This window comes from Tupaia chinensis, unplaced genomic scaffold (genome assembly GCF_000334495.1).
Source record: "Tupaia chinensis unplaced genomic scaffold, TupChi_1.0 Scaffold144909_1, whole genome shotgun sequence".
In the NCBI taxonomy this organism is placed as follows: Eukaryota; Metazoa; Chordata; class Mammalia; order Scandentia; family Tupaiidae; genus Tupaia; species Tupaia belangeri.
In genome coordinates, this window is record NW_006204769.1 from 1,304,459 (window position 1) to 1,329,712 (window position 25,254).

The 25,254-nt window shown below is 41.5% G+C and overlaps 1 protein-coding gene across 3 annotated transcripts in view; it reads left to right on the forward strand.

Moving 5' to 3' along the window:
• The window catches only part of TIMMDC1 (translocase of inner mitochondrial membrane domain containing 1), a 28,747-nt gene that overhangs the window by 1,298 nt on the left and 2,195 nt on the right, over positions 1-25,254 (forward strand). The window contains exons 2-6 of one of the 3 annotated variants that reach the window (XM_006167635.3): positions 135-300; positions 2,898-2,986; positions 4,557-4,624; positions 13,592-13,670; positions 19,096-19,206. In XM_006167635.3, the coding sequence (XP_006167697.1) occupies positions 135-300; positions 2,898-2,986; positions 4,557-4,624; positions 13,592-13,670; positions 19,096-19,206 (513 nt within the window). Of the gene's footprint in view, positions 1-134; positions 301-2,897; positions 2,987-4,556; positions 4,625-13,591; positions 13,671-18,085; positions 18,725-19,095; positions 19,207-25,254 lie in introns of those variants that run through there. The other 2 variants (XM_027767927.1, XM_014583860.2) reach the window with 2 other exon arrangements.

A 25,254-nucleotide genomic window follows, 5' to 3' on the forward strand; every position in this document is an offset into this window, starting at 1 on the left:
ACATCACAGCATTTAATCACATCTACCCATAATGGAAAATGTGGTGTTAGCATTTGGCGTTATTCTGATAATTGTGTCATTTGGGGAGCAGTGTCCCTCAGCTAATCCCAAACAACATGGCCTTTTTGTTTTAGTGAACAGCAGAGAACTTCAAAGGAACTCCAGAATATCTACAGGGCGGCAGTTTCAGCAGGCATCATTGGCTGGGCCTATGGGGGAATACCAGCTTTTATTCATGCTAAACAACGCTACATTGAGCAGAGCCAAGCAGAAATGTATCATAACCGGTTTGATGCTGTGGTATGTACTGGTATCCTGATAGTATTGGGGGCACACCAGCTTGGCAATTCACTTTACACTTAGTCATTCAGTTAGGTCCCGGGCTAGGGGGATTTGGGATGTCAGAGTAAGGAAAAATATCTGTACTTCACAGTGGATGTACTTACACCCCAGTGCCTGCACATGACATGTTAGACCACTTTTCTTACTTTCAAAATTGGCATGTTTAGGATCTCCACTATGGCTCCCCCCCCCCAGAATTATTTTATTTAACTTATTTATTTATTTATTTATTTTAGTTTGATCAGACAGGGACAGAGTAAGAGTGTGTAAGAAAGAGAAAGTGAGAACGCAAGCCACCAGGTTCGGGACTCGAACCGTGGTTAGCCATGTGGGAGTCCAGTGCCCTTAACCACCACGCCACCTGCTGGCCTGGATCTTCTTTCTGAAGTACATTTCTGATCCCCTGCTAAATCATCAAGGCTCTGCTATAACATATTAACCTCATTCATAAAGCCTCCGAGAGTATACCAGCTTATACTAAAGCAATAATTCACATTTGTAACTTCATAGTGTTAGAGTTCTAACTCACTTATATCAGTTGACCTAGATTTGGGCAGTTGGAGGCCTTCTCTGGAGTCCTTCTCACTAGTTCTTTGTCCTCTTCATACAGAATGCCTTTACTTTTTGGCACAGCAGAATAGTCCTGGTTCATCTCTTACGTTTCCAATGCCAGCCCTGGAATTGGCCATTTTTCCAAGGAGCTAGTTTCTTTTAATGGAGAAAGATATTTAGAAAGCAAGGTCTGGGTGTAAGCTCACTACAACCAGGGTGTCATTGCGTCTAGGCCCTGAGCAGACAGAGTAAAGAAATGTGATTTATGTACATGCCTGTGTCAGTCTCTCTTTACCCATTAAAATCCACGAATTTATACTAATACTGCTCAGAAGTTTTGACTTGCCTAAGATCACGCAGTAGTTAAGATCTACTTAGGAAGTCTCTCAGGCTTTCTTTAAAAATCTAGACGTTACTTTTGTTGTTCTACCAGAATTGCTCCATGGTGAAAATGGACGGTGGGGACAGAAAACGCATCTTCCAGTTCTTTCTTCACTCCTTTTGGACTAGTGATACTAGCTATAATCTTCTTCCTAAGCTTTCGTTAAAACTAAAACACTCTCTTAAAGATAATGTGATAGATTGAACGAGGTAAGTAATTAAAAAGTGTTAACACATTTTTACAGAGAGGATGGTCAGTAAATACTCTTTTTTTCTTCCTCTGTTCTTTTCCTATATATCTACATTTACTTATTTAATTTATTTTTCTTTTTAGATTTTTGCCCTGGGGTGCATACACTTGTTGGAGAGACAGAGAAAGGGAAAGTGAGAAATCACCCCCCGAGGGGATAACCATGTTGCAATCCCTTTTCTTCCATTCTTCTCTCAGGATTTTGGGCACGCATGCACATGCATCTGGTGTGATTTTCAAGCCACCAGGTCTGGGACTTGAACTACTGTTGGCCATGTGAGAGTCCAGCCACTTAACCATACACCACCTGTTGGTCCCATCTGTATTACTTTAATTCATGCCCTGTAGTATTTACTCTGTTGTGCTTTTCTTTTTTTTAAATTTAATTTACTAGAGGGCATGTGCACTTGCTGGACAGAAAGACCCAGAGAGAAAGTGAGAGGATACTGCCTGTTTTTGCAGGGGATGGCCATGCCGCAATCTCTTCCCCATTGTCCTTTCAAGATCTTAGGCACACACATGCGCCCAGTGTGGTTTTCATATTACCTGGTCCAGGATTCAAACAGCTCAGTCAGCCATGTGGGTTCCAGCCACCTTAACCACCGTGCAACTGGCTGGCCCACTTTTTCTTTCCCCTAAGCTTTCTCGAATACGAAAAGCATATCTAGTACTGGTTTTACATCTGTCGTAGTAGTTGCCACATACAAGAGGTCTTCAGAAAGTTCACATAAACTGCGAAAAAAACTACACATAGATTTTTAGACTTTTATATAAAAATAAACTTGTATTTTAATTTCCTTTTCCATGAGCTTTTTGAAGTCCCTCTGTTGCTTTTCACTGTACACGTAATTTATGGATTGCTTGGTTGAGACTGGCAATTCTTAGTTCCTTTTCCATCTCCTGATAGAATAGGATGCCCATGGACTCTTGCTCAAGCCTCAACCCTTAAAGAATTACATTTCTAGGGAACCAGCAGTTAGCGTAATGGCTATGTCGCTGGACTCCCATGTAGTCAACCGCGGTTCGCATTCCAGACCCAGTGACTTAAAACTCACGCCAGGAGCGTGTGCGTGCGTGCCCAAGATCCCGAGAGGAGAATGGAGAAGTGATTGCGGCGTGACCATCCCCCCGGGGGGTGATTTCTCGCTTTCTGTCTCTCTGTCTGTGTCTGTCTGGCGAGCGCACGCGCCCTATAGTAAAAACCTCTCCCAACAACAACAACAAAAAGAATTACATTTCTAGTTATTTTCTTTTGTTCCTGTCTGTCTAAGTGTACCTGACTAATCTGTAGCTGACATTCCTTTAACACTGTCTTAGAATAAGAGAAGCATCAAGATATCTCGGAGCCTCACAGCTTTTTTATTAACTTTAGCAATCTGCACATCGTGCTGCCACACGAGGCTTCATTCGGTACGGCTGGCGTTGGAGTTGGAGAACTACAGTGTTTGTGACTATATTCAAGTAAGTTCTCTCTAAATTGTAAGAGGGTACATGTGCTCACCAAATAGGGAAAGTATTCCCCAGTGTGGTATGATCACACTGCAGTGATTTTTCCTCCATTTCTCTCACCTGTCAAGATTTTACACACATGTGCACTGGGCATTTTTTTTTTTTTTTTTGGTTAGAGTGGTTTTTGCCTTAGGGTATAGGCACTTGTTGGAGAGAGAGACAGTGAGAGGGAAAGTGAGAAATCATCCCCTGGGAGGGATGGCCACATCACAGTCTCTTGTCCTCCCAGTCTCTTGGGCACACATGCACACACATGCACCTGGCACGATTTTCAAGCCACCAGTTCCATGACTTGAACTATGATCGGCCATGTAGGAGTTCAGCGATGTAATCACTACACCATCTGCTGGTCCCACTGGCATTTTTTTCAAGCCACCATTGCTGGGATTCAAAACTACAGTTGTCCATGTGGGGAGCTGGCTCCCCATGCAGACCTTATAACCTCCATGACTCTGAGCCAGCCCTAAGAGAGGGCTTGACAGTCTTTTGGAATACATCTTTTGAGCATGTGGTATTCTAAAAACAACACTCACAAAAGTGATGAATAATGCCTTTACCTTAAGAACTTTTGTCCATCTATGTAAAAGACTGGTTCAATTGTAGCTTTTGTTTTCTTTTTATTTTTAGTTTGCCAGAGGGTATCTGTGCTCACCAAAGAGAGATGGGAAGAGGGAGAAAGCACCCCTAATTGGGTATGGTCATGCTGCAATCCCCTCTCCTCCATTTCTCCATCCTTTTTGGATCTGAAATACACATTCACAAGTGTCCAGTGTGTTTTTCATCCATGATGGAAGTTTCCCAACTAAAATCAATAGAGACAAGGTTTTAAGAAATAGAAATTCTGCAAAACTCTATATTTCTTTTTTTTAAGAATTATTTATTTAGTTTTATTTATTCATTTATCTTAATTTGACCGGAGAGAAGTGAGAATGCAAGCCAGCAGGTCTGGGACTTGAACCATGGTTGACCATGTGGAAGTATTCAATGCCAAACTACCAACCCACCTGCAGGTCCCAGTATATTGCCTTTTTTTTTTTTTTTTTTTTTTAGGGTTTTTTGCTATTGGGTGTGTGCGCTTGCCAGAAAGACAGAGAGACAGAAAGCGAGAAATCACCTCCCAGGGGGGATGGCCACGGCACAATTCCTTCTCCTCCATTCTCCTCTTGGGATCTTGGGCATGCATGCACACGCCCCTGACGTGAGTTTAAGCCACCAGGTCTGGAGCTGTGGTCGACTACATGGGAGTCCAGCGACATAGCCATTACAGTAACTGCTGGTCCTGGTATGCCTGTTTCTAAGCAAATACTTATTCTAGAAATTTGGTTATTCTTTGGTTCATTTTTGGTTATTCTTTGGTTCTAGGCACATGAGCAGTCTGAAACGTGTCGAAGGGGTACCTAGACTAGGACCAGGGATTGATATAATAGGCTCCTCTAAACCTCTCACCTTAGTGAAAATAGTAGTCAGGAAGGTAAATGGGATTTGTCTTCGATCTTACATTTTCCTTCTCCCTTCTTCCCAGCACAGTGAACACTGGTCTAAATGTGTACCGAAATAAAAACGCTCTAAGCCATTTTGTCATTGCAGGAGGTAAGACGTTTTGTTCTTGTTTATCTCTCAATTTTCTCAAATATGGTTTAGAAAATATGTAAGGACTTGTAAATCAAAACTACTTTATTCATTGGATGGCTTCTGATCATATCTCATTCAACACTTTATACAGTAAATGTATATGTGGACAGCATTATACCTGGCTCTTCCCATACTTAGTGAACAAAGCAGACAAGTCCTTGCTTTTACCGAATTTTTAAAGTCTAATGTTGATGGGGAATAGCAGGTCGCTGTAACGGGAAGTAACAAATATACGGGGTAGTGGGATCTGACTTGGACAGGGTGGTGAGAGAAGGCCTTTCTGAGGAAGCGAGAGTGAAGCTGATACCTGAAGAATGGGAAGAAACAAGCCTTGCCAAGAGGAGGGGCCTACGGAGAGCGATACCATGATGAAAGTCACTAAGGCAGGACATTTCCTCAAGCAGGTTATTATGGCTCACACAGTAGAGGATGGAGAAATGGAGGAGAAGGGATTACAGCATGACCATGCTCTGTTGATGTGTTTTCTCTCTCTCTCTCTCTCGGGCACACACCCTCTAGCAGTTTTTTTGTTTTTGTTTTTTTGTTTTTTAAAAAAAGAGGGACCAGCAGATGCCTAACGGTTACTTCGCTGGACTCCCATGTAGTTGACCGTGGTTTGAGTCCTGGACCTGATGGCTTTAAGCTCATGCCAGGCGCATGTGCGTGCATGCCCAAGATCCCAAGAGGACAATGGAGGAGAAGGGATTATGGTGTGGCCATCTTCTGTGGGGGATTGATTACTCTTTTTCTATCTCTCTTTCTCTCTAGTGAGCACACTTGCCCTATAGCCAAGAAAACAAACAAATTAAACAAAACAAAACAAAACAAAAACTCTCAAATAAAAAGAAAAGAAAATGACAAAATGGCAGATGTAAATCTAGTTATATCAGTAATAACATTAAATATGAGCGAATTAAGTACTATTAAGTTTTTTCTCTTTCTCTGTCTCTCAACACTTAAGTGTTTCAGTCTACTTTCTGTTCGCTTGTGTGGTTTCTGAAAAGTCCGATGCAATTCTTTTTTCATCGGTGGATAAGCTGCTTTTGTTTCCCTTTAACTTTTTTTTTTTGAAGAGGTTTTTGCTATAGGGCACGTGCACTCGCCAGACAGACAGAGACAGACAGAGAGATAGAAAGCGAGAAATCACCCCCCGGGGGGATGGCCACGCCACAATCCCTTCTCCTCCATTCTCCTCTTGGGATCTTGGGCACGCACACACACGCAGCTGGCGCTAGTTTAAGTCACCGGGTCCGGGACTCGAACTGCGGTCGACTACATGGGAGTCCAGCAACATAGCCATTACACTAACTGCTGGTCCCAAATTTTTTCAAGATTTTTTTTTTCCTGTTTAGTTAGGTAGGTTTACTATGGGGTATGTGCGTTCACTGGAGAGAGATAAAGAGGGAAAGTGAGGAAGCACTTTTTGGGGATGGCTATGCCAGAGTCCCTTCTCTATTCTCCCTTTGCGATTTTTGACATTCACATCCCCACTCCTGGAATATTCCCCAAACCACCGGTTCTAGACTCAAACCACACCGCTGGCCATGTGGGATCCAGCCACCCCAGCTATTCTGCCACCAGTTGGCCCAATTTTTGTTTTTATCTTTGATTTGCTGCAGTTTGAAAATAATGTTCCTTGGTAGAAGATGGGCAGGGTGGGGCTGATATCTATCCTACATGATGTTTTCTGAGTTTCCTGGATCTGTGTTTTGTTGTCTGATATTAATTTGGGAAAATTATGTCATTGTTGTTTCAAACATTTCTTCTGTTTCCTTCTCTCTCTCTTTTTTTTTTTCCTTCTGGTATTCCAGTTTTATGTATGGTATATCTTTTATAGTCGTCCCACAGTTCTTAGATATTTTGTTCTGCTCTTTGTTCTTCTGTTTTCTCTTCCATTTTCTGTTTTGGAAGTTTTGTTTCTTTAAGCTCATAGATTCATACCTCAGCTATGTCCGGTCTAACCAATGATCCCAATGAAGACATCCAGCATTTCTGTTACAGGGTTTTTGATCTCTCACAATGCTTTTCTGGAATTTTTATCTCTATTTATATTGCCCATCTATTTTTGTTTGTTTATTTATTTGTTTTTTTTTTTAACATTTATTCATTTATTTATCTATTTATTTGTTGTGATTTTCAAGCTGCCGGGGCCAGGACTCAGAACACAGCCATCTGGGACTCCAGTGCTGTAACCACCATGCCACCTGCTGGACTTGCTCATCTGTTCTTATATACTGTCTACTTTGTCCATTAGACCTCTTACTTTTTTTTAAAGACAGAGTGTTACTATGTGGTGATCCTCCTGCCTCAGCCTCCTGGGTAGCTGGGACTACAGGGATGTGCTGCTGTGCCTAGGTTTTTTTTTTTTTTTTTTTTTTTTTTTTTAAGAATTATTTTATTTAACTCTATTTGTTTGAGTGTTTGTTTATATTTGACTAGAGGGGAACAGAGAGAGAGAGAATGAGAAAGCAAGCTGCCAGGTCCAGGACTCAAACTGCTGTCAGCCATGTGAAAGTCCAGCACCCTTAACCACCATGCTACCTACTGGCCCCATGGTGCCAGGCTTTTTAGGGTGGGCCAGGAGTCAAGCCTAAGCCTCCCATGTGGCCTCAGCCTGTTGTGTGATAGCATTAGCCAGCATACTCTACTACAGCAACCTCAAGAGCCCTTAGCATATTCACTGGAGTTGTTTTAAATTATCAGTCAATAATTCCAACATCTCTGCCGTATCTGAGTTTGTTTCTGATGCTTGCTCTGTCTCCAAACAGTTTTTGCCTTTTAATATTCCTCTTTTTTTTTTGTTTTGATAGCCAGACATGATGTACTGGGTCAAAGGAACCACATAAATAGGTCTTTAGGAATGTAATAAGGTGTGGGAGAGGGAAAATATTCTGCAACTGTGCCTCTGAGCTGTTAATTTCCAGTGGGAGAAGCACTTTTTCCTCCCCTGAGGTGAGACCAGATGTCTACAGTGGGCTGGAGCTGGGTGTTTCTCTGTTCCCACATGGAAGGCAAGAGCAGACTAGAGTTGAATGTTCCAGTGGGTTAGCCTCTGATAAAACCCCAGTAGGGAGACCAGCAGTTAGCATAATGGCTATGTTGCTGGACTCCCATGTAGTCGACCACAGTTCAGGTTCCGGACCTGGTGGCTTTAACTCACGCCGGGTACATATGCGTGCATGCCCAAGATCCCAAGTGGAGAGTGGAGGAGAGGGGATTGTGGCTTGGCCATGCCCCCTGGGGGTGATTTCTTGCTTTTTGTCTCTGTTACTCTCTGTCTTTCTGGTGCACCCTATAGCAAAAACCTCTCCAAAAATAAATTTTAAAAACCCAGTAGGTCAGGGTTTTGCGTAATTGTTTATCTTGAAGACAGGCCTCATTTAGTATAAAATGCTCTTGTGTACTTCAGAATGGTTGGTTTTTCCCTCCCTTTGACAGAGTCTAAGGGGGGTTTTCTTTAGATCTTCACTGTGACAATGTAGTAGAAGTCCTAGAAATAGACTCCCAAAGTACTGGGACTCTCTCTGAATAGGCCCTCTGGAGTTTTTAATCTTTGTGAACTTTGGTCAGGCAAAGATTTATTGTAAATATGATAGCTGTAGCTCAGTTCTTTAAAAAGATGATAAATTCGACTTTCATCAAAATGTGTAATTTTGTATTTCAAAAGAAATGCACAATTAAGAAAATGAAAAGACAAGCCACAGACAAGGAGAAAATATTCACAAATTATATATCTGAAAAAGGACTTGTATTCAGAATATAGAGAACTCTTGTTTGTTTGTTTACTCTAGGGTATGCACTTGTCACTTGCCAGAGAAAGAGACAAAGTGAATTATAGAGAAGGAAAGTGAGAAATAACCCCCCAGGGGGATGACCATGCCACAGTCCCTTCTTCTCCATTCTCTTGGAACTTTCAGCACATACGCACCTGGAATAATTTCCTTTTCTTTCCTTTCTTTTTTAAAAATTGTTTTAAATATTTATTTTATTTATCATTATTATTATTATTTTTTAATTTGCTTCAGGGCATGTGTGCACTTATTAGAGAGAGTGAGAAAGTGAGAAAGCAAGCCTCTAGGTCAGGGCCCAAGTCACGGTCAGTCATGCAGGAGTCCAGTGCCTTAACCACCACACCACCTGCTGACCCCACCTGGCGTAATTTTCAAGCCACCAGGTCCAGGACTTGAACCATGAAGTCAGCCATGTGGGATCCAACCTTCTTAACTTCCAGGCCACCTGCTGGCTTACAGAATATAGAGAACCTTTATAACTCAGTGACAAGAAGACAGATAACTAAATTAAGAATTGACAAAAGGTTTCAATAGACATTTCACCAGAGAAGATGTGTGAGTAGCCATTAAACAAATGAAAAGATGTTCGATATCATTAACCATTATGGAAATCAAATTAAAACCTCAGTGAGATAGCATTTCAGACTAGAATAGATATACTGAAAAAGACAGTAGCAAATGACAATAAAATGCTGTGAAACCAAATCCTTCCAACATGCTGGTGGGAATGTAAATTGGTACAACCACTTTAGAATAGACTTTAGTAGTTTCTTAAAAAGTTAAATATAGTTTATCATGTAAGTCAAAAATTTCATGCCTGAGAATCTGCCTAAGAGACATGAAAGCATGCAAAGACCTACTTGTAAATTTTTGAAGCATTGATTCCTAAGAGTTCCAAACTGGAAACAACCTAGATATTCATCAGCAAATAAATGGATAAACAAAAGGTAGTATGATGGGCCAGCAGATGGTGTGGTGATTAAGACACTGCATTCCCAAATGGCCAGTCATGGTTCGAATCCTGGACCTGGTGGCTTAAAAATTACTTTAGGCATGTGCACACGTGCATGCCCAAAATCCCAAAAGGAGAACGGAGCAGAAGGGACTGTAAGGGTGATTTCTTACTTTCTCTCTTGCTATCATGCTCTGAAAAGTATGTGTACCTTATGACAAAAACCTAAATAAATAAATAAATAAAGAGCATGGTATGTCCATTCACTAGAATATTTTCAGCAGTAAAAAGGAGCAAAATACTTATGCATGCTGTGACATGAATAAACCTCAGAAACATTATTAAGTGATAGAAGCCAGACACAGAAGACTTCAGTGGCAGCCCTATAGCACAGATTGTAAGCAGTGTGCTTAGAAAGTGGGATCCCTCGTGCTGACAGTGGTTTGAGTGCTGGTCCTGGTGGTTTGAAGATCATGCTGGGCATGTGTGTATGCATGACCCAAATCCTGACAGGATGGAGAAATGGGGAGAAGCAGTGCAGTGTGACCAGGCCCATTGGAGGGTGTCTTCAGTCCCTCTTTCTCTCTCTTGCAAGTGCATACACCCTCTAACATAAAATTTATAAAAATTTTAAAAGCAATATATGAATCAGTATACATGAAATTTCAGAATGGGTAAATTGTGAGCTAGAAAATAAATTAGCGATTGACTAACATGGAGTCGGATACAAGGAGCAGCTGCAAGGGATATTTTTATGATGATGGAAATATTCCAAAATTGGAATATGGTGATGGTTGCACAACTAAATGCAACTAAAGTTGTTCACTAAGAATCCTTGAATTGTACATTGAGATGAATTTTGAGGTATATAAATTATATCTCAATAAAACTTAGAAATACCTAAGTAATGCTGTAAGGAAACAAAATTGTCTATATTTCAGGCAATATTTAAAAGTTTTGCTTAAAATATTACTAATACTAGTAAAGTATAATATATAATAGCCTTCTTTTTTTGGAGAGGTTTTTGCTATAGAGCGTGTGCGCTTGCCAGAAAGTCAGAGAGAGACAGAGAGACAAAAAGAGAAATCACTCCCCAGAGGGGATGGCCATGCTACAATCCCTTCTCCTCCATTCTCCTCTCGGGATCCTGGCATGAGTTTAAGCTATCAGATCCAGAACTCGAACCATGGTCGACTACGTGGGAGTCCAGCGACAGAGCCATTATGCCATCTGCTATAATGGCCGTTTTATAGCCCAATAATGATTATTTGAAAAGTAAAAAAAGTTTTGTTTATAATGGTAATGAAAATATAAAGTAATAAGGAATAAACTTAATAAATGTACAACTTAAATAGAGAAAGGACATGAACAAAGTTAATATTGTGTTTAATTTATAAGCTGTAAGTGCTTAAAATCAAAATCAGATTTGTTAAAAAAGGAACTTGATGTCCTGTCTAAAGCATATCTAAAATAATGATTCTATGAACATTGCCAAAAAAAAGCATAGGGAAGCCAGACAGAGAAACAGTGATGATACCAACTGGACCCAAATGGGAAATGTTCTGGATCCATGTCCCAGGACCTCCCTGGGACTCTGGGCACATGTGATCCCTGCCTGCTGAGAGGAATGGTTCGCAGTAAGGGTCCTGTTGGGGTGGCCCCTCTCACTCTGTGTCTTGTGTTCAAAATTAAATTTAAAAGAATAGTATAGGACTTTACAACTATCAGAAACTAAAACATGTGAAATTACAGTAAGCAGAACAGTGGGGCACTGATAGATCTGTAGGATAGAATTCATAGGTCAGGAACAAAACTAAGCACACACATATCTAGAGTATGATATTTTTTCTTTTTTTTTTGGAGAGATTTTCGCTATAGGGCACGTGCGCTCGCCAGACAGACAGAGAGAGACATAGAGACAGAAAGCGAGAAATCACCTCCCAGAGGGGATGGTCACACCACAATCCCTTCTCCTCCATTCTCCTCTCAGGATCTTGGGCACACATGCACACATGCCCGGCGTGAGTTTCAAGCTACCGGGTCTGGGACACGAACCGCGGTCAACTACGTGGGAGTCCAGCGACATAGCCATTACGCTAACTGCTGGTTCCCAGATATTTTAGATTGGGAAAGAATCAACAGTTCACAGGCTGGAGCACTTACTATATTTGGAAAATTAAATTGTTAACTATACTAAGTATAACAAAGTAAGATTCACTAAAGTCCTTACGTAAAAAATATTCACAAAAGAGAGAAATATAAGTAAATCATCTGATTTCTGGGTGGGAAGCTATGTGAGGGATCTTCATAAAGTCACGGAAAATACATATTGTGAAAAAATTGTGTGGATCTCAAAATGAACTTGTGCGTTGCTTCCACAAACGTTTCGAAGTCCCATGTCTAGAGTCTGGAACGCGTGTGAGCATCAGAGATCTCCATGCACTTTATCTGGTTAGACCACATCTAGAGCACTTGGGGCAGCTTGTGGAAACTTTTCAAACACAGAGGCTCTAGAGAAGGGTGAAGAGGGCCTAAAAGTTATCTCATTTGTGCAGTGGTTAAAGGAGCTAGGGGATTTAACCTAGAAAAGAGAATCTGGGGGCAAAGAAAACTGTTTTCAAATAATGGAAGGGTTTCAAACAGAAGTCTATGAAGAATAAATGTAGAGACATAGGTGAAGCCCCTTTGACGTCAGAAAGTTCCTAGAAAAATGGAATTAAAGTATGAGTTTATTTTGGTGAGATAAAAAATTAAATCTATGCATAGTTTTCTCATAATATGTTTTTTATTAACTTTTTGAAGACTCCTGATACATATGTATTTGTGCGTGTGTGCAGCTATTTTATGCATAAAAATTAAGTAAGTAATGATTAACACACTTGGTGCATAAGCTTGTTTAAGTTACTTATGTCATAAAAACTGTAAAAGATATTAAATGTAAGCAACCCAAAAATAATCTGTGCAAGGAGTGGATAAAAGCACTTGTATGTATATTAAAAAGGATTTCTCTGTTGAAAATGGGACAAAGAACACGAGTTTGTAATTCAGAAGGAGCACAGATAACTTGTAAACCAGGGAGCAGAAACAGCTGACTCTCTCTGCTGTTTAGAGAAATGCACCTTAAATAGATACCATTTTTAGCCTGTTGAATTGGAAGAGATAAACTAAGAAAATGCAATAGAACAGAGCACATGCATAATTTTAATGGGAAAGGAACCTAATACAACTTTTTTTGACTAAAGTTTAGATTTTCAAGCCACCATGCCACCTGCTAGCCATGTCCTTGTTAATTTTAAAATGAATTTATAGTACTTAAATAAAAAATATAAACCACAAATGTTAAATTTTTAAAAAAATGTTACCACCTTGAGATGGCCTTCATTGCATTGTGCAGAGTGGAAGAGAAAAATGATCATCACCGTCCAGTCCTGTACTGGCCACCAGGTGGCATTGTAGACCCGACTGCTGACTGCCTGAGTTGCAACATAGCAGATGACAAAGGGCAGCAGATGACAAAGGGCGAGGCCAGGGAAAGGCATCAGCTGCAGGTACTAGAGATAGTTTTTCTATTTTGGGAATGTTTTCTTTGAAGAAGGAAGAAATAAAAGAGATAGAAGCAAAGAAATTACTAACGTTGAAGGGCAGATGGGCAAAAGTAAAGCCCAAGTGAGAGCTGGATCCACAGAACTGATCAGGAATTTCTTATAAAAGGGGAGTTTCTGCAAAGTAGGTGGGAAGTTACCTGTGTTATCATTTTAGATTCAGGAAATCTAGGCTCTAGTGGCATGTTAGAGTTGGGTTCAGAAAGCTTAGGGGGGTTATGTCTTTTATAGAAGGAAAATTTGAAACTGGAACTCTAGGTGTTTTCTTTTGTTTTTTTTTTTTTTGAGAGGTTTTTGCTATAGCGCATGAACACTCACCAGAAAGACAGGAGAGAGACAGAAAGTGACAAATCACCCCCAGGGGGGATGGCCATGCTGCAATCCCTTCTCCCTTCTCCTCTTGGGATCTTGGGCACGCACACACATGTGCCTGGTGTGAGTTAAAGCCACCGGGTCCGGGACTCGAACTGTGGTCAACTACATGGGAGTCCAGCAACATAGCCATTATGCTAACTGCTGGTCCCTGGAACTCTAGTTTTTAAAGATGATTTGATGTTGCCTTTTTTTTCTTTTTAAATAGCTGTCACAGGAAGTCTATTCAGAATAAACTTAGGTCTGCGTGGCCTGGTGGCTGGTGGTGTAATTGGAGCCTTGTTGGGGTAAGTATTAACGTGGTTTGATTCTGAAGGTACAGCTTTCATTCATGCCTTGTCTATTACAAATTTACTTTGTTTCCTAAGAATCAATTTAACCCTTATAATAGACCTTATCTTGTATTGGCAGTAGCTTTGACTGTCTAATTCTAATTTTACTTCTATTGTTTAAGTTACAGTTTTTATTTACAATTTATTTTACATACAGTTACCACAATATAGTATCATAATAAATTAAACTTTTTTTTTTATTCTGTAAGGGAGTAGCTTCCCCAACAGAGTCTTCATGCCATGATCTGCCCTCAGCCAGCCCGGATCCTGGACACAGGTGCACACAAGCACCCAGCATGTACAGGCAAACCTTGGGAAGTGAACCTAGGACCTTCCTATGTGGGTTTAGCATTGCAAAGTGGTTACTGCTGCACCACCCCAGCTGGCCCCACAATAAGTAATTTAACATTGATTTAATATAACTATCTAAAATAGGATCAACATTTCCTTTCACTGAGCAAAAAAATTTTGAGAGAGAGATTTTTGCTATAGGGTGCGTGTGCTTGCTGGAGAGACAGAGACGGAAAGACAGAAAGTAAGAAATCATATCCTCCCAGGGGGGGGTGAGGGATGGCCATGTTGTAATCCCTTCTCCACTCTCCTCTGAGGATTCGGGGCACACACGCGCCTGCATCTGCTATGAGTTTCAAGCTGCCAGGACTTGAACCACAGCCGACTATGTGGGAGTCCAGTGATGTAACCATTATGCCTAATGTTGGTCCCAAAACTTTTTTTTTTTTTTTTTTTTGGTAAAACCAGGTCACTTTAATGTTTTTATGCAATTTAGTAAGTAATCTTTTGATGACTGCAGACATGTAAGGCCAGCTATATTCAGAAACAGCAGTCATGATGGTTTTCCAGATTGGTGTATCACGTTCAAAGATTACAAGGAGTTATTTGTGTGCAACTGCTATCAAACCAGTAAGGCAGCACTTATGCATCCATCATTTTCAGGATTATTGGTAACTTGGGCATATTTCCCCCAAATAACCTTGCCTCCTTGTGTCACAAGGCCCAACTCGCTCACGTTCACCTCAATGACAGCACCTTTGGTGATTATACCCAAAGTTGTATATAGTGGAGATGAGGGTTCTTCTTTACACCAAGTATTGGCAGGCAAAAGGTGGCTTTCAGTTCAGGATGTGTTACGTGGGCCTCCTTGAAACATAAGCCCATTGGCCTAATGAATCTTTCATATTTAGGTGGTTTTCTAGTAAGGCCATCTCCAACAAAGCAGACTTTTTATTTTTTTAAGAATTATTTAATTTTATTTATTCATTCATTTAATTTGACCAGAGAGAGACATAGAAAGAGAGAGAGAGAAAAAGTGAGAAAGCAAACCACCAGGTCTGGGACTCAAACCATGGTCAGCCACGTGGGAGTGTCCAGTGCCTTAGACACCATGCCACCTGCTGGTCTCCAAAAGCAGACTTTTATAACCATCCTCTTCCATGCCTTCTTTCTCTTTCTTGTTCAAATAACATTTAATACTTCTGTTTCTCCCTGGGCTCGAACTTTGGGTAGAGGGACTTCCCATTTTCCCTGCTTTCTCTTTCCATTTTTGTTTAATCATATTGGAAAATACTTTAGCTCGGGACTGTCCTTCTCTGTCCAACAGATAGGGAGGTACTGCTCCTTGTGGAGCCTTTTCATCATTCTTTTGTTTAGTGTTCCTCTTTTCATGTTTCTTGATAGTCTTTTTCATTTGTATTTTCCAGTATGGTGCTGCTTATGATAGAGCTTAGCCTTCAGACCAATCATCTTTTTTGCCTCCTTTGAATGTTCAAGAACCTCTCGCCTTTCCTTCTTTCTCTTTTTCTTATGGTAATCCAAACGGTATCCATAGCCTTTACAATGTAATTCAGTATATTCCTTTTGTGGCACCTGATGGCTGCAGAGTCCAGAGTCGCCGGGAGCAGCCTCCCAGACACAAAGAAGTTGTCAGCTTTCAGGTCTCAGAGACCAACCCCAAAACTCTCTTTTTTTAGCCAGTTTAGTGTAAGTATATATATATATATACTAACTTTTGACAGTATTTATAGCTTGAATAAAATTACTTATAAGGAGCAGAAGAAGGATTAAGAAACAGTTAAGCATGTTGCATAAAACTGGTTAGGTTTTGTTTGTTTAGCATAATAAAGTTTTGGAAAATTTTCTTTTTTAGCTTTTTTACTTTGGATAATTCCTGTTTTTTTCATTGCCAAAGATTTCATGGTCTTGTGAGACAGAGATAGGGAGAGAGAAAAAACACGTCCCCCAACCACCCTGGTGAGGTATGGTCACACTGCAGTCCCTTCTCCGTTTCTCCATCCTGTCAGGGTTTGGGGCAAGCTACGCACACGTGACTAGCATGTTTTTTTAAGCCATTAGGGTTAGGATCTGAGTCACGCTTGGCTATGTGGGATCTGGCTCCCTTAATCACTAGTCCATAGGGCCACTGTGGACTATTTCAAACTTCCAGAAAAGTTTAATGAATTAGTTCACCGAAACATTTCAGCAGTTGTTAACATGCTGCCTTTTTTTTGTTGTTGTTTGAGAGATTTTTGCTATAGGGTGTGTGTTTTCTCATCAGAGAGAGAGAGACAGAAAGCAAGAAATCACCCCCTTGAGGGGATGGCCACACCACAGTCCCTTCTCCATTCTCTTCTTGGGATTTGGGGCATGTACACACACGTGCCAGGTGTAAGTTTGAAGCTACTGAGTCTGGGACTTGAACTGCAGTCAGCTATGTGTGAGCAGTGTAACCATTACACCATCTGCTGGTCCCGCCATATTTATATTTTATATCTCTGTATAATGTGTGGGATACATGTATATTTCTTTTTCTTTTCTCTTTTTGCTTCTTAGCTAAACCTTTTGAGACCTCCTAACACTTTATCCAGTAATATATCACCCTGAATTTCCTAGGATGAGGAATATTCTCCAATGAAATTATAATTATCACAGTAAAGAGTTTTTCTATGTAAATGTTATAGACAGGGTTCACATTCAAAATCATTGATTATCATAATATCTGGAATGTTTCTCAATTTTGTTTGATCCCCTTATGATTAGGTTTAGATTAAGCCTTTTTTTATTTTTTTTTAAGAGTTATTTTATAATGGGACCAGCAGTTAGCGTAATGGCTATGTCGCTGGACTCCCCCGTAGTCGACCGCAGTTCAAGTCCCGGACCTGGTGGCTTAAACTCACGCCGAGCGCGTGTGTGTGTGTGCCCAAGATCCTGAGAGGAGAATGGAGGAGAAGGGATTGCGTTGTGACCATCCCCCCTGGGGGGTGATTTCTCGCTTTCTGTCTCTATGTCTCTGTCTGGCGAGCACACGCGCCCTATAGCAAAGAAACCTCTCAAAAAAAAAAAAGAATTATTTTATATCACTTATTTATTTATTTTTATTTCTGTTTTGACCAGAGAGGTACAGAGTTGGGCGAGTGGGTAAGAAAGTAAGCCACCATGTCCAGAACCCAAACTTCTTTCAGCCATGTGGGAGCACTTTAACCACCACGTCACCTGCCAGTCCCAGGTTAAATATTTTTGTCAGGAACATAACGTAGGTGAAGTTGTGTACTTAACGTATCACATCAAGAGAAGTGTTACCCATTAAAAATAACATTAACTTTAATTAGTTGATGTATTGGTTTTCTATTACTTTCTGACAGTTTGGTTTAAAGGGAAAAGTTTTTGAAGTAACCAGACCAAAATTTTTCCTTTAGAGGTTTTTGCTATAGGGCACATGTGTTTGCTAGAAATAGAGACAGACAGAAAGTGAGAAGTCACCAACACCACCCCCCAACTGGGGTATGGCCACACCACAATCCCTTCTCCTCCAATCTCCTCATGGAATTTTGGTCATGCATGCATATGCGCCCAGTATGGGTTTTGACCCACCGGGTCTGGGACTCAAACTGCGGTTAACTATGGGAGTCCTGCGATGTAACCATTATGTCATCTGCTGGTCCCACCAGCACTTTTTTGTGTGTGTGTGTGTGTGTGTGGTAAACAACATAACATTTACCATCTTAATCATTTTTTTTTATGAAAGAATTACTTAATTTTATTTATTCATTTATTTTAATTTGATCAGAGAGAGAGACACACACAGAAAGAGAGAGAGAATGGTAAAGCAAGTGACCAGGTCCAGGACTTGAACCATGGTCGACCATGTGGGAATGTCCAGTGCCTTAACCACCGTACCACCTGCTGGCCCTCCCATCTTAACCATTTTTACATGCACAGTCAATATTAAGTATATTGCTAATGTTGCGCAACAGATCTGCAGAACTTTATTGTCTTATAAAGCTGAAACTATTCCCGCTAAACACTGAACTCCTTCCGATGACCCCTGCTTTCGGTGGCCATTTTTGTGCTTTCAGTTTCTATGATGCTGACTACTTCATGTGCGGAATCATATCATATTTGTCCTTTTATGACTGGCTTATTTCATTTCACATGATGATGTCCCTGAGATTTATCCATAAGGTAACATTGAACATTTCCTTTTTGTTTTTAGGGCTACACAGTATTCTCTTGTATGTATATAGCATATTTTCTTTTTTATATGTTTACCTGTCATGGACATTCAGTTTGCTTCCATTAGCAAAAATAGTTTTTGTAATGAGATGACTTAAGTTGTAACCAGAAAAGAATTTAAATTTTATCAAAATCAAAAACCCCATCTCTCTCAGAGCACAAGAACCAGACCCTCTTCATTGCTTTAACTGTTACCTAAATCATTTTCTCAGTGGGTAACTATTGGCATTGTAGGTGAGACAGTTAAACTACTCTTGAATTTTAGGATGTTTTGGTGGCTCTGTCCCCAAAAGTAATATCATTCCCCCAACCTAAAATATCTACATTTTGTCCCCTAGGGAGATTCATTCTGAACTGTCAACATAGTATTTTTACTTCTTAGAACTTTCAGTATGGAGCTACTTATTAGAATTTATCATAAACACATATTTTCCCTCTTTGTCCTGGCTTGTTTCTCATTCATGTTAAAATTTTTTTTAAAAAAGCGGATTTTTAGATCTGCTATTTTTTAAACGATTATTTATTCATTTTTCATGATTTTCAACCCACCCAGTCCAGGACTCGAACTGCAGTCATTCATATAGGAATCCAGTGCCTTATCCACTGTGCTCCCTGCTGTCCCCATATATCTGCTGTTTTTTATACCAGTTAACTTTAGGAAGTTGTTTTTCTCTGTTGTTAAGACCAAGAAGGAAATTGCCTCGATTTATTAATTTTTTTAATTCAACAAGGACAGTTTAATTGTCCGATTTTCCAATGCTTGATAGTGCCCAGGTGGCTCAGTGGTATGTTCATGCCTTACATGTTGCCTGAGCTAATGGCTTTCTTCTGAGCTTTCTCTGCTTTCCCCCAGCACTCCTATAGGAAGTCTGTTGATAGCCATTCAGAAGTACTGCGGTGAGTCTGTTCAGGAGAGAAAGCAGAAGGACCGGAAGGCACTCCATGAGCTGAAACTTGAAGAGTGGTAAGGACCATGTTCTGATCTGGAGACCTGGCTACAGGTCTTGTGCAGTAGTGTTCTGTTAACCCAAATCCTCTGAATAGCCCCTCAGTTCAAAGAGCTTATTTTTATTTTTATTCTTTTTTTATTTTTTTTTAGGTTTCTGCCATAGGGTGAATGTACTTGCAGTTGGGGCGGGGGGGTCAAAGAGTGAGAAATCGGGAACCAGCAGTTAGCGTAATGGCTATGTCACTGGACTCCCACGTAGTCGACCGTGGTTCGTGTCCCGGACCTGGTGGCTTAAAACTCACGCCGGGCGCGTGTGCGTGCGTGCCCGAGATCCCGAGAGGAGAATGGAGGAGAAGGGATTGCGGCGTGACCATCCCCCCTGGGGGGTGATTTCTCGCTTTATGTCTCTATGTCTCTCTCTGTCTGTCTGGCGAGCGCACGCGCCCTACAGTGAAAATCTCTCAAAAAAAAAAAAAAAAAAGAGTGAGAAATCATCCCCTGAGGCTTGCTCATGCTACAGTTCCTTCTTCATTCTCTTTTTGAGATTTGAATGTGCGTACTCATGCATCTAGCATGCTTTTTAAGCTGCCAGGAAGCTGCCAGGTCTGGGACTTGAACCATGTTTGGCCATGTGGAAGTCCAGTGCCTTAACTACCATGCCACTTGCTGGCTCCAGAGACAGTTTGTTTTTATGGAGTCCTTCAACTCACATCTTATGTGGTCTTTGAATCTATTTAATTAAGGAAAATTAAAAATTGAAAGATACTAATTCTTTAAAATTTGATTAAGTTTCTTTCTTTAGATACTTTTTTCTTTAAAGTAAACTGTTATAAATGTCATTTAGTTGAGTATTTTTTGTTCTCTGTTCTTGACTGTGTAGGAAATTAACTAAAGGGAGTATGCATCAAGGAGCCAGTTTTATTTGGCTTATTTAAGAAGTGCTATTCTCTTTTGATGTGTATCTATAAAGATTAGAGACCTATTAAGACTCCACATTCAACGATTCTCCTTGTAGGCTCAGGAATTAGGTAGACACAGTGGCTGTTCATAAGTTGGATGCTCTTGTAAGCTTGGAAATGTGTCTGTTTCACTTAGTTGTTTCCTTGGGTGCAGTAAGATCTATTTTCTGGGCTCAGGTAAAGAGAGCACGGTCTGCAGACTGCAGAGTACCACCTGGTACTCCTGAATACAACGATCCTCACAGTTTAGCTTCCTGGGTTCCCACGATGGCATCTATTTCTGCTGCTGTTTTGGTAGTTGGATAGTTGAGCAATCATTTTTATTTATTTGTTTTCTAGGACATCATTTGAAACTTCTATTTGGGCTAAACATTTATACCTGCTCACACAGACATTCTTTATTATTTAGTTATTTATTTTTGGTATAACAAAGTAGGGAGTTTATTGAAAGGGAAGAAAAAAACAGAACTACCAAGAAGAAGGCAGGGGTCCTGGAAAATGGGTTGCCCAGGAAGAACTGTGGAGAGGGATTTTTACCTGGGACCAAGGGGCCTTGTTCAGACTTGGTGTAGGTGGGGCTCGTGCATGCATTCCCCTCATGGTGGGGAGGGGCACATTTTGGATGAGTCCAGTTATTTTCCTAATTTTAGAGTGGGTACCAAGGTCAGGAGATCTTTGTATTATCTTTTCCTTTCCTAGAATGTTGTAGGACCTGGAAAAAGCCTTTGTTTTAAGTCTAGATCATACTGCCCAGGTCAGTCACTGGGCCGCCGCTGCAAGAGGTCTCTCTAGGGCAAGCAGCAAAGCTGCTTTGTCTCCATCTCAAAGCTTAGCCATTCTGAGATTCCATTTTGGGCCTATACCCTAACTATATTTTTAGGGTCCCTGTCTCCTACCTCATTCCCCCCTCTGCAGAGGAAACCCTAGCTGCTGTTAGGGGATACAAGGGTCGAAGACCTTCCTTCCTGCCGAAGTTGGATGATGAGTGAGTGGGGCAGGAGGCAGCAGTTAAGGATCCTCTACCAGCGGTCTGTCTGGAGGCCTGTGCTTTATAGACGTCTTGATGGATGTTCATTGGAGACTTGGTCCTAACTACCACTTGTAACTTGATGGATTCTAAAAGAAGAGCAGTTTATTACAACAGAGATGTAAGAGATCAAGAAATTTAGCCATTTCTGTTGCTTAGCAATACAACTTTAATTGTATCAAAATGTTTTTAACTCCTAGACTATTCCAGTATGACTCAACCTTCAACAACATGCTGTAGACGTGTCGGGTTTTTCTGTTCCTTTGTTTTCTTTACATTAGCCATTTTCCTGAAGGCAAAACTTTACCATACAAAATACTTTCTTGGTTAAAACCGTTCCTTTTAACCTTCTTACTAAAACTATTTTTACTGCTGTAACCTTCCCTTTATGTCACCTCTTTTGCTTACTGTTATTTTCCCTGGTTTCTTTTTTACTGTACTTTTAGAAACAATCTTTACCTCCGACTTAAACATGAGTTATTTTAAAAACCTTAATTCTTATTCGTCACTTTAAAGATTACCTGAGGCTTGTTCAGTGAGAGTACCAGATGCCCAAGGGAAGTCATGGGGCCCTGGGCCCCATCAGGCCTCGGTTTTGGAGGCCAGCACAGACTCAGAAGTCCTGAACTTCCTTTGGAGCTCAGGGCATCCCCGTCTCTAGTAAGTAGCTCCACCCTGGGGACGAAGCCCCAGTGGGGGAACGCGCGGATACCAGTCACGGACATTGTCTGGTGCCCAGGTGTCCCACATTGGAAATAGAGTCTCTTCTGAGGCAAAGGCTCTGATCTGGGCTTTTTCCAGATCCTGCCGTTGGGGAAAGTTCCCCGCCTTCAGGATTACCAGGAGTGACTCTTAGGTGCTCTTTAGGTGAAAGTTAAAGATTAAGGTGAATTGACAATATGTATAACATTTCCCTGAATTACCTGAGAATTTTCCTAGATCTGGGGCTGGCAGGTGGCACAGTGATTAAGGGCTCTGGACTCCCACATGGCCGACCACACTTCGAGTCCCGGACCTGGTGGCTTGCTTTCTCACTTTCTCTCTCTCTCTCTTTGTCTCTCCCTGGTCAAAAATAAATAAAGTTAATTGAAAAGAAGAAAAGAAAACCTAAGGGCATCAGAGAGGGGTAATGACAGGGATCCTGCTGGCTAACTGCCTATAAACAGGGAGCGTTTCTGTTCCACCTTTGTAAGTGCCCACTGGGAAATGTTACAAGCTGGAGTGCAGCTGTTTGGGGACTCGTCCAGTTTCCTTGGCCTGCAGTGTTCATGACCCAGGCTGTATCACCCCTGTAACGTCCACAAGTCGGGGCTCAGGCTTTCGGTTAAGAGCTCTTCTGGGACCACCAGCATTACAAACGGAGTTCTGCTCTCCGAGTAGTGCTTGGTTTCTCAGTGGTCTGTTCTCTGCAACACTCCTGCTAGTGGGTAAGATGGAAAGGAGAGAAAGGAATCTGCCCCATCACCCAGCTGGGCTATGAGGGATGGCTTCAAATTCTCAGGGCCTTCAGGATACACCAGCAATACCCTGGCATGCACCATCAGCTGCCTCATGAACATTCACCTTCCCCACAGTGGGTAAGAGTCCAGAAACAGAAACCGAGTCACAAAACAGTCAACATTCTCAACACTTTGATAATACCGAGAGATTGACTGTTTCCCGGCCAGCCTCACATTGGAGTCATCCTAAAGGTATTTACATGATTGTCCAGTGCCTGGTAATTTCATCTGATAGATCTAGTTTCTAGGGACAAGAGTGTCCTGAAAAAGACAGAAAGTCCTCATTACTTCCCATTCGATGGGAAGCGGAGTCTGGATGTCCTGGCCAACGCACCACAACATGACACTTGGGCAATCAGGCCCACTTTCGTAGTGAGACACGGTTCTTGTCCCACGCTCAGGAAGAAAGAGAGACGCGGACACAGAGAGTAGGTATGCAAAGTGGGAAGCTTATTGAAGGAGAGGGAAGAAAAAACAGAGCTCCCGAGAAGAAGGGAGGGGTCCCAGAGAGTGGGTTACCCCAGATATTCTTAATATCTATAGGTCCGTTGTCCAAGGACTTAGGCAAAGGCTCTGATCTGGGCTTTTTCCAGATCCTGCCGTTGGGGAAAGTTCCCCGCCTTCAGGATTACCAGGAGTGACTCTTAGGTGCTCTTTAGGTGAAAGTTAAAGATTAAGGTGAATTGACAATATGTATAACATTTCCCTGAATTACCTGAGAATTTTCCTAGATCTGGGGCTGGCAGGTGGCACAGTGATTAAGGGCTCTGGACTCCCACATGGCCGACCACACTTCGAGTCCCGGACCTGGTGGCTTGCTTTCTCACTTTCTCTCTCTCTCTCTTTGTCTCTCCCTGGTCAAAAATAAATAAAGTTAATTGAAAAGAAGAAAAGAAAACCTAAGGGCATCAGAGAGGGGTAATGACAGGGATCCTGCTGGCTAACTGCCTATAAACAGGGAGCGTTTCTGTTCCACCTTTGTAAGTGCCCACTGGGAAATGTTACAAGCTGGAGTGCAGCTGTTTGGGGACTCGTCCAGTTTCCTTGGCCTGCAGTGTTCATGACCCAGGCTGTATCACCCCTGTAACGTCCACAAGTCGGGGCTCAGGCTTTCGGTTAAGAGCTCTTCTGGGACCACCAGCATTACAAACGGAGTTCTGCTCTCCGAGTAGTGCTTGGTTTCTCAGTGGTCTGTTCTCTGCAACACTCCTGCTAGTGGGTAAGATGGAAAGGAGAGAAAGGAATCTGCCCCATCACCCAGCTGGGCTATGAGGGATGGCTTCAAATTCTCAGGGCCTTCAGGATACACCAGCAATACCCTGGCATGCACCATCAGCTGCCTCATGAACATTCACCTTCCCCACAGTGGGTAAGAGTCCAGAAACAGAAACCGAGTCACAAAACAGTCAACATTCTCAACACTTTGATAATACCGAGAGATTGACTGTTTCCCGGCCAGCCTCACATTGGAGTCATCCTAAAGGTATTTACATGATTGTCCAGTGCCTGGTAATTTCATCTGATAGATCTAGTTTCTAGGGACAAGAGTGTCCTGAAAAAGACAGAAAGTCCTCATTACTTCCCATTCGATGGGAAGCGGAGTCTGGATGTCCTGGCCAACGCACCACAACATGACACTTGGGCAATCAGGCCCACTTTCGTAGTGAGACACGGTTCTTGTCCCACGCTCAGGAAGAAAGAGAGACGCGGACACAGAGAGTAGGTATGCAAAGTGGGAAGCTTATTGAAGGAGAGGGAAGAAAAAACAGAGCTCCCGAGAAGAAGGGAGGGGTCCCAGAGAGTGGGTTACCCCAGATATTCTTAATATCTATAGGTCCGTTGTCCAAGGACTTAGGGGCCATAGGAGAAAAGCCAGTGATTTTTGAGCCAACGAAAACTTTTTTTTTTAATTCATTGTCATTATTTTATTTTATTTTTTCAAAGTTGACCAGAGAGAGAAGGAAAGCGAGAAAGCAAGCTGCTAGGTCCGGAACTCAAACTACAGTCAGCAATGTGGGAACCCAGCTGCCTTAACCACCATGCCACCTGCCAGCCCGAGCCAGTGAAACTTTGAAAACTAGGCTTAAATTTCAGTTATTCTGGGGCTGGCAAGTGGCATGGTGGTTAAGGGCACTGGATTTCCACATGGCTAAGCTTGGTCCGAGTCCCGGACCTGGCAACTTGCTTTCTCATTTTCCATCTCTCTCTCTCTCTCTCTCTCACTCACTCCGTCTCTGGTCAAATTAAAATAAATAAAGTAAAATAAAATAATTCTTTTAAAAAAATCTCAGTTATTCTATAAATTAATTCTGTGACCCACCCTATTTATTTTAAACCCTCAGCATGTTCAGCTCTTCTAGGGCCGAATCACAGCACAGGGAGGACTTGGTAAACATTTGTTTCTTTCCTTCCTTTTCATGATAAGAGGGAAGGTAGGACATGCAGTTTTCTAGGTTCTAGGAGGAAGCATTTAAAATTTGAAATGCCAGCATAAAATTCAATATGAAGAATTAAAAGCACGAAAGTGTTAGCTTATTTCTAGTTTTCTTACTATCACAAAAGGGTAAAAGGAGGTTAA